This window comes from Bolinopsis microptera, chromosome 12, assembly GCF_026151205.1.
Source record: "Bolinopsis microptera isolate Bmic1 chromosome 12, MBARI_Bmic_1.0, whole genome shotgun sequence".
Classification (NCBI taxonomy): Eukaryota; Metazoa; Ctenophora; class Tentaculata; order Lobata; family Bolinopsidae; genus Bolinopsis; species Bolinopsis microptera.
Genome location: NC_087083.1, coordinates 9,811,594 through 9,821,295, shown reverse-complemented (window position 1 = coordinate 9,821,295; position 9,702 = coordinate 9,811,594). Strand labels below are relative to the sequence as shown.

At 35.9% G+C, this 9,702-nt stretch overlaps 1 protein-coding gene across 4 annotated transcripts; it reads right to left on the bottom strand.

The window, feature by feature from the left end:
• LOC134824284 (uncharacterized) lies at nucleotides 1-8,374 on the bottom strand. 4 transcript variants are annotated; one of them, XM_063836090.1, is made up of 16 exons: nucleotides 8,288-8,374; nucleotides 7,871-7,996; nucleotides 7,468-7,543; nucleotides 7,099-7,194; nucleotides 6,750-6,959; nucleotides 6,390-6,599; nucleotides 6,121-6,239; nucleotides 5,875-5,957; nucleotides 5,501-5,587; nucleotides 5,250-5,317; nucleotides 5,061-5,110; nucleotides 3,464-3,574; nucleotides 3,079-3,193; nucleotides 2,793-2,872; nucleotides 1,708-1,832; nucleotides 1-1,503 (listed from the first exon to the last, which is right to left on the bottom strand). In XM_063836090.1, exons 1-16 carry the CDS (start codon nucleotides 8,291-8,293, stop codon nucleotides 1,395-1,397), a joined length of 1,671 nt encoding a protein of 556 aa, XP_063692160.1. In that variant the 5' UTR covers nucleotides 8,294-8,374; the 3' UTR covers nucleotides 1-1,394. The 4 variants fall into 4 exon arrangements, with proteins under 4 accessions (XP_063692160.1, XP_063692161.1, XP_063692163.1 ...); XM_063836091.1 differs by having other exon boundaries at nucleotides 7,468-7,540; XM_063836093.1 differs by lacking the exon at nucleotides 8,288-8,374 and having other exon boundaries at nucleotides 820-1,503; nucleotides 7,468-7,521; nucleotides 7,855-7,954.
• Nucleotides 8,375-9,702: the final 1,328 nt, after the last annotated feature.

The following is a 9,702-nucleotide window of genomic DNA, read 5'->3' as shown; positions in this document are numbered from 1 at the left end:
TAGCGGTAAAAATGATGATCAACTGATATTTATATATTCTTATGGCTAAACATGATGGGTCAAAAATAGGCCAAACACGAGTCAAACATGGGCCAAACATGGACCAAACATGGGCCAAACATGGGCCAAACATCCTTCAATCCTTTAAATTTAATCTATATAGATATTCAGAGTAGAAACCCGAACAACTCCAATACAATGCCATATCAACAACATTGGACATGAGGTCACTTAAAGCCAAAAATGTATCAACTCTATCAACATAATTATCAACATAATTATTTAATTGATTAATTTATTAATTATGTAAAGGAGTAGCTCGTGATAATCGTAAAAAATTGTTCGTATCAAACATCCTTCAATCATTTAATCTATATAGATATTCAAAGCGGTTTTTTTGTTAACCAATACAATATGTAGAAACTTGAACAACTCCAATGCCATATCAACAACATAGGATAGGTCACTTAAAGCCGAAAATTTATCAACTCTTTAACATAATTATGTAATTAATTAATTAATTAATTATGAAAAGGAATAGCGCTTGATAATCTTAAAAACTTTTCGTATCAAAATATGAAATAATAACCCGAACAACCCCAATGTCATATCAACAACATAGAACAGGTCACTTAAAGCCGAAAATTTATCAACTCTTTAACATAATTATGTAATTAATTGATTAATTAATTAATTATGAAAAGGAATAGCTCGTGATAATCGAAAAACTTTTCAAAATAATAATTTAATATTAGAAGTTAAAAAGTATGAAATTGGAGTTGTCAACATTATATTTATTTAAACAAGAAAAACGTCATCTCAGGACCCACGTAGAGTTAGGACTCCTCGGTCTACATTAAATATAGTTGAGTAATCAATACAGAGTTTTTGTTCGACTGTAACACTGTCAAACGATGTATCAGAATATTTGCGAAAAAATCTTTAAACTGAATTGAGGGTCCGGCATAGTATTAGGGTTACGAAATATATTATATAAAAATGTGAAACATAAAGACCAATTGTCAAAACAGACCTACTTTTTGAAAATTGCAAAAACCAATTAACGATAAATTACCGAAACTTATTTCCTGTAATTGATCGTTAATTGGTTTCCGATTTTCAAAAAGTGATTATGTTTTTCTTGCGAAAGAGCGCAAATTTTCAAAACGCTAGTTGATGACAAATACTAATCTTTAAACTTCATACGATGAATCATGCTCAGTCATTTTATTTCTATATGCGAGTCAACACACATTTCGGGCTTTTTTTCATACGGACCAATAATAATTGCAAGTCCTCTTTACAATTTCCATTTTGCAAGTTCATATCGTCACTTCTTTAATCGTCGTCTTTATTCGCAGTAAAGTCACACTCCAGCGCACGTGCAGAATATCTTATGTCAGAGAGCACTGGTTTTCAGCACAACAGGTAGCCTGGCAAACATCCAACGTAAAGGATACTCTAGCCTTGGTGGTTCTGTCTCCGTACTTGCAGAACCTCTTCCTGAGGGGTGACGAGGACCTCAGATTCAACATTTGTAAAATACCGTAATTAGAAATTAGAAATTAGTATAGCTGTAGTCTGTAAAGATAGCTAGAATGCGGAAATGTTACAGAAAAAAAAGTTCGTACTACTTCCCGACTCAAGAACTCATTGCTAAATTCTAAACTCTCGGATCACGAGTTCGTATCTATGAGCTAAACTTACTGTGATTCACAGTACGAAGCTTCGTATTTGTTAACAGCTCCCTTGCATGTATCACAACCAGGGTGCTCGAAACAGTAGACTATTTCTCCGAGACCACGTGCGCTTCCAATGCAGAACGGTACTGGCTGGAATAGGTTATTATCGTTACTATGGTTACTATGGTTATTGTGGTCAACATGTGGTTACTATGGTTACTGTGGTTACTATGGTTACTGTGGTTACAATGGTTACTGTGGTTATTGTGGTTAACATGTGCTTACTGTGGTAACTGTGGTTACTATGGTTACTATGGTTACTGTGGTTACTATGGTTTTTTTTAAATTTTTTATCTAGACACTTATTTTACTTCGGAGTATTCCAACAGCCATATTGTTACACAAGTGCAACCAGCCAATTACAGGAAGCCGAAGGATTTGTTTTTAGCCAGTGACGGTTAAGGTAGTGTGTACCATACTTTCTTCGCCCGAGACTTTGCTGTAATGTGCAGCTCCTCATTTAACCCTTACACCCGATTTCTCGAGTATTCGGCTGAGTAGACCGGGGGGCTGCATAGACCACTCACGATCCTTAGCTGAATGTCAACGACACTCACCCCACGACCAGGCAGGCAGTGGGATTTGAACCCGCAATCTCACGATTGCAAAGCTGGCTAACCAACTGCGCTACCTGGCCGTTAAAACATGTGGTTACTATGGTTACTGTGGTTACTATGGTTACTATGGTTACTGTTGTTACTGTGGTTATTGTGGTTAACATGTGGTTACTATGGTTACTGTGGTTACTGTGGATACTATGGTTACTATGGTTACTGTGGTTACTATGGTAAATATGGTAACCATGGGAACTATGATTATTATGGTCAATACGCCATGCAGTTACTATGGTTACTATGGTTACTATGGTTACAATAATTAATATCATTAATAATGTTACTATAGATGCCGTGGTGTGTGACGTCATGGCACGTGGTGTGTGACGTCATGTCACGTGGTGTGTGACGTCATGTCACGTGGTGTGTGACGTCATGTCACGTGGTGTGTGACGTCATGTCTCGTGGTGTGATGAATTATTTCAAATTAATATACCTCCATTCCACCGGGATTCCTGCAATAATTGTGATTTCCCAAAAGAAATTCCATGGCCTTTTTTTCGCCCATCAGAACACCTGACAAGAGTTATTATTATTAAATAATTAATTATTAATCATATTGATAAGATTTCTTAAATAACAAAAGCTTCTCTATCGTGGTATGGTGCCTAATATTGATTCCAAAACTTTCAAACTTAGAGCCAGTCATGAGTTAATATATTGCACTTTTTCATTTAATTAAAAAATACTGTTTAAAAAGAAAAAAATAATAAAAAAGTAACCTCGGAAGACATCGTAGTTCCAGCTATCACATTCAAACCATCTGCCATGGTAATTGTAAGACTTCTTTGTCCCTTTGTAAGTCGAACCATCGCCAATAAGAACATCTTCACCGAGCTAAGAAAACATCTTTTTAGTCGACGAATTGTTTATGTTCACGTATAATAAGGTAAATGTATAATGTTCAGTTAAAGGGGTCCTAACCCCCTTCATCCTCAACTGGAGTTTCACTTTCTCGATATAATGTTATACAATAAATTGAACTCTAGGACTGGGGTTGACGATTCCGTAAGTATAATAATGTATGAAAAGGTTTAGATTCAGTAAACAAGCAAATTTATGAACAATAGTAGTTGAAATTTAGAATTTAAAATTTTATTAAATTACCTTGATACATTCTGGTAGTAGTCTAGCATCTTTATCATCATTAGTAAAGATATCTTGAATCAGACATTTGTTGGTTGTTCCGACTAGAGTATACCCAGGTTGGCACTCCACCTGTTGATAAAGTAAATTAATAAATAATGTAAAGTTTGTGGCACTATTTGAATTGCAATAAAATTATCAAAAGTGTGCACCAGGCGAGATCCGGTGCGCCCAAAACCAAGCGTCGTGGAGACTTGAGACTTTGACTTGAGTTAACTTTTTTCTACCATCACTATTAGACCCCAAACTTTTGGAGCACTAAAAGCACTCCTTTATGCCTAATTTGATGATATGAAGATTTTTACCTGTTAAAAATTGATAAAAATGGGCGTGGCAGGTGACAGTGGTCCCGGTTGGAGTTGCAGCTTAAAAATTTTTTGTATTTGGCCTTATGAACAACTATATAAATTTTAATTTGATAATATTTAGTTTTATGAACCGGGCTAGTGCGCCTGGAGGTAGGTATGTGTCGGGGAGTATAAACTATAAAGCAAATTTACGTTGTTGATTAAGTCTAATTTTTTAAATTAAGGTAAGATATTAATATAAGACTAGACAAATTTATTGTATAAATTAACGCTGAATAAATAAATAAGTAAACTGGATGTTATCAACACATCAAAGCTTCCTGAGGTTCTAAATTTGCTGGTAATTACAAAAGTGCAAATTCTTGCAACTCCTTTGATGATTTGCTTAAAGTCTACACTTATACTTAGACATTTCTTATTATTTAATTATTTACTTATATAAGATATTCGATGATTTAAAAAATAATAAACAATTTTCAGTGACCTCGGTCAAGAACTAATAAAATATTAATTCCTAGATACTAGAAAGACCTTATCGATGATTTATGATGAAGACTAGTAATAGTAGTATAACATGATGTTACTTTTAGGCGGCGGTCCGGTGGCGGTCTGGACGCCAAAATTGGTCGGCGCGGAGAATCTATCTCATGCATTTTAGGTCAGAGGATGCTTTGATAGACGTTATTATTCAGATATAATTCAAAAATTAGAAATGTCTTGTTAGCCTCATTTTTCCCTCAAAATTTTCCCTCTTCTCTCCGGATTCTGAACGAGTTCGATCTGATGAATCGATTAAACACATTTAAACTTTTATTGCATGCTTGACACATTTAGTCTAGACTAAATTTGTCGTTCTTAAGGTATAAGAATTGATTTTTTAATATCACTCTATATTGAAGAACTAATTTATCGTCAACAGCTGTCATGTATTTGTTGATTTGTCGGCCAATACCTTAAAAGCTTAAAGACCGCGGTCTGGGTAAAAATTTCGCGGCGGCGGTCTGGGTCAAAATTTTGGCGGCGAATCACGGTGGTGCACGTCTCTAGAGAAATGGTTAGGGTTACGGTCAGGGTAACGGTTACAGTTACGGTTTGGGTTGATCGGATCATGGTAAGAGCAAGGGGCAGTATATTTATCAAAACTGTGATAATTGCGATCGAAAACATATCAGACTCTTGATATAAGGACGAAGTTTTATTTTTCACGGGATGTGACTGCAGAAATTTAAAAAAAAAAACTGGAATCTTACCTCTAATTCTTCATTGGCTTTCATGATTTTATTCTTGTTCAAAACCTTTCCTGGGTTAAAAACATCATTAAAAATAGATTTATCACACAACCTGCTTTTATTTGAAAGTTTAAAAACTAAAGTATCACAAATGAAACCCTTTAGTAATTATTCAACCTAATCAGTTATGGAATACCAAAATTAACTTACCATAAGGTATGTAAGGAGGTATACATTCTCCGATCTTTTCGGAGCCTTTCTTCTCTTTCACGACAGCACTGAGGCGGGGGAAAAAGGTCAGTATGGGAAAGCTAAGGCTGTTGAAAATGAGGTATTAATCGAATCACCATAGCCTCTACTACAAATAAAAAACACCTCAAATTTATACTCTAGAAATAAAGATTTTTCTTCTTCGATTGCATTTTTCCTTAACTCTTGTCTAAATGTAAAGTTAAACTTACTTTTCACATTTATCGCAAGTCCAAAGACACATTGGTAAATAGAAACCACCACAGACATCTGCTCCTCTGGCTATGAGCGCAGCACACCTGCAGTGAGTGAGTGAGCACAATGTTTGCGAGAAAATGTTGTTAAGCACAATGGTGTTAAGCACAATGTTTGAGAGCACAATGTTTGCAAGCACAATGGTGTTAAGCACAATGTTTGCAAGCACAATATTTGCAATGTTTGTAAGCACAATGTTTGAGAGCACAATGTTTGCAAGCACAATTTTCGCAAGTACTGTGTTTGTAAGCAATCACAGACAAAGCATTGACTTTAATTTTAAAATCTGATAAAACATGATTAAAACATGAAATAAGAAAATAGAACTTACTTAGCTGCTCCCAATCGGTCTGCACAGGCTGCACGTTTGGACCTTGATCTTGTTTTTTTCGCCTTTTGAATGTTGTGTCGCTTCTAAAAAGAAATGAACTTAAACAAAATATCGGATAAGTGTCAATATAATGGAAAAACCTCAAAACCAAAAACTGCAAAATGAATAAGGTCAAAACTTCATACAACTTCCTATTAATTATAATCTGCTGAACAATTTGCAATGAAATCCAGTCTATTTTCATACCTTATTTCGTCTTGGAAGTCCACTTCTGCCTCTAGACATTGCTATTTGTTGTTGCATCCGCATTGCTTCTACTGCTGATATCGCTCCTGATTTAGATCCCCCGCTAGATGACATGGACCCTGAAATAAACGTTTTTTAACGTAAGTGAGAAGTTTGAATAGAGAGTATACAAAATTTATTCGATCCCAGTTTTATTTATTTATCTTGTACACTAGGGATTTTGTGAATGAATTAATGTGTATTTAAAAGAAAAATGATTTATAACACACCTCTGCCTGGAATACCCGGCCTTGAGCCTGAGGAGGAAGAACTAGATCTGGAGGAAGAACTGCTTGGGATTCCAGGTCTTGAGCCTGATGAGGAAGAGCTGCTTGGAAGTCCACTCTTGCCTCTAGAATTTGCTATTTGTTGTTGCATCCGCATTGCTTCTGCTGCTGATATTGCTCCTGATTTAGATCCCCCGCTAGATGACATGGACCCTGAAATAAACGTTTTTTAACGTAAGTGAGAAGTTTGAATAGAGAGTATACAAAATTTATTCGATCCCAGTTTTATTCATTTATTTTGTACACTAGGGATTTTTTTAATAAATGAATGTGCATTTAAAAGAATAATTATTTATAACACACCTCTGCTTGGAATACCCGGCCTTGAGCCTGAGGAGGAAGAACTAGATCTGGAGGAGGAACTGCTTGGGATTCCAGGTCTTGAGCCTGAGGAGGAACTGCTGCTTGGAAGTCCACTCTTGCCTCTAGAATTCGCTATTTGTTGTTGCATCCGCATTGCATCTGCTGCTGATATTGCACCTGATTTAGATCCCCCGCTAGATGACATGGACCCTGAAATAAAAGTGTTTTAACGCTTGAATAGAGAGTATATAAAATTTATATGATCCCAGTTTTATTTATTTATCTTGTGCACTAGGGATTTTTTTAATAAATTAATGTGCATTTAAAAGAATAATTATTTATAACACACCTCTGCTTGGAATACCCGGCCTTGAGCCTGAGGAGGAAGAACTAGATCTGGAGGAAGAACTGCTTGGGATTCCAGGTCTTTGCATTGAGGATGCACCTGTTAAATAACGTTATCAGATTCTTACACCTTGAAGTCTAATGAGATCTTATTGGAAACAAGCTTATCTATGAAGCTTTGTCGGGAGATACAAGCTCTTATTTGGCTTTAATATAAATAATAAATGGTGACAAGAAAACATAGGACACCCATCAAAAACTAATGAATTCGCATCGATTTCATAAAATAGAATCATTCCAGCCGACTCTGTAATAAGTCAGAATATCATGCCTTAATCGTAACTTTTCACTGAAAAAATAACAATATTCTTACCAGAATTGATCAGAGCGGCAGGTCCTTCTTCTTCTTCTTCTTCCTTTTCTTCTTCTTCTTCTTCTTCTTCTTCCTCCTAGAAACGATGTTTCATATTAGACTATTGTATTATTAGGCGAAAGTCTAGGGGGTAAGTTTGATATAAGTACAAGGCAAATAACTTAATAATAGGTGGGTTCTTGATGTAAAAGTAATTATCACTAATATATTAATTAATTACTAATAATTAATTAATTAATTGTTACTGGAAGTGGGTTCTTGAAAGGTACAAGCGCAGATACGAAAGTTTATAGTAGCAAGAGCTTTAAAAAACATGTGTTAGGCAATAAAGTTCAATCATAACCGACTCTACATAAAAACCATAAAATTAATTAATTTAATTAAAACCATAAACTTATCTCACCATAGCAGTGGTACATTCAGTCTGCGCGGTACAAGTGTAAATATCCTCACACAGGTAAGGTCTATCAAGAGGACATCCATTTGGAGCTATTGTTTTCTTCATGTGCCTTCCTTCTATCACTACTGCCTGAGGGGAGTACGGTTAATTTGGAGCTATTGTTTTCTTCATGTGCCTTCCTTCTATCACTACTGCCTGAAGTGAGTTCAGTTAATTTCAGTTAATCAATCATTTTTTGTTCACATATCATTACGATCATATTCTAAAATATGTTTTCATTTTCCTTAGTCAGCTTTTGTCTTTGAATAACTGCTTCAGAAAGGATTTGAAATAATTTCACTGCGTTCAAAAATGTTAAATGAAAAAGAAAAAATAACCATGAATATACAATAAAATAAACCAAGTAAAAGGTATTCTTACCGCCATGTCTTCCTCGATACCACATGAGTTGATATTTCTCTTAATTCTAAAATACCCCTCTTCTCCCCACGTCTTACCATGACTGTTTCTCACCTGCAAACGGAGGTAAATATCAAATGATGGAGTATATTTCGCTGTTTATCAGTCTCATGATTGAAATAATGAAAGTTTGCCTACATTCCTAACTTCCTGTTTCATTTGTCCTTGTCTCTTCCAACCGGATATTATCCAACTATCAGGAGGCAAATATCGTGAATAATGAATATTCAATCTTAATATAATTTAGATGTAATTTTTAGATATAATTTTAGATGGTCCGTTCGAGTAATGTCAGCGGTGGAGACGGTGGTGACGCCAACTCCAACATATTTAACCCGAAGAAGAAATCATTTGTATCAACAACCATTGCATTAATGATCAGCTTCGCCACATTTAACATCCGTGGGCTCGGTGTTCAGCAAGATGATAGCCTACATAGTAAACGTGAGTTACTAGGATTAGACTGTGAAAAGTACAATGTCGACATCTGCGCTCTGCAGGAAACTAAAGTCACCGAATCAGACAGCCTTGTTTTGCGCAACGGTTTTAACTTGTTTCTGTTCGAGCAGTTGGACAGTCGCCATGGAGGCTTGGGTTTTATAATCAGTCCTCGCATGATGAACTATGTGGTTTGCTGGAAGTACATCAGTGACCGGGTATGCTATGTCGATATTTGCATCCCCTCACGTAGCGGTACACCCCTACGTTGCAGGGTGATCAATGCCTACTGTCCACATCAGGGGCTAGTCCGTAAAAATCCAGTTGTTTTGGATAACTTTTATGGGCAGCTAAGAGAGGCCAAGAATGTCCCCTCTAATGTGGAGTTGCAATTCCTGGGTGACTTTAATTCAAAACTGGGTAAATTATCCCCTTCTGATATTGAACAGGGTTTTGGTAGATATATGGGGAAATACGGAATGGGAGTAAGGAACGAAAATGGTTATAGATTACTGGATTTTATCTCAGAAAATAATCTGTTTGCTGTGAACACTAGTTTTATACAACCTAGCAGACGTGTTACATCATTTACTGGTTGGCGGAAGGATTGGTCGGCTGGTCGGTACAGTAAGAAGACACTGCCTGTATACTCTCAAATAGATTACATACTATGCCGAAATAGATCTAAGTGTCTTTTGACTCAATCAAGAACTTATGCTGGTACTAAAACATTTTCAGATCATAGACTTGTCATTGCTCGCATCAATTTCAGCAACATTCATCTTTGTTTCAAACCTAAACAACGTCGTGTTCCTTCTTATAATATATCAGAACTTGTAAGCAACAAAGATATGCAACATAAATATCACTTGGCCCTTGAAGGCAAGTTCTCAAATTTTGTGACCAGCAACGATCCAAATGCCGACCTTCAAAATCTT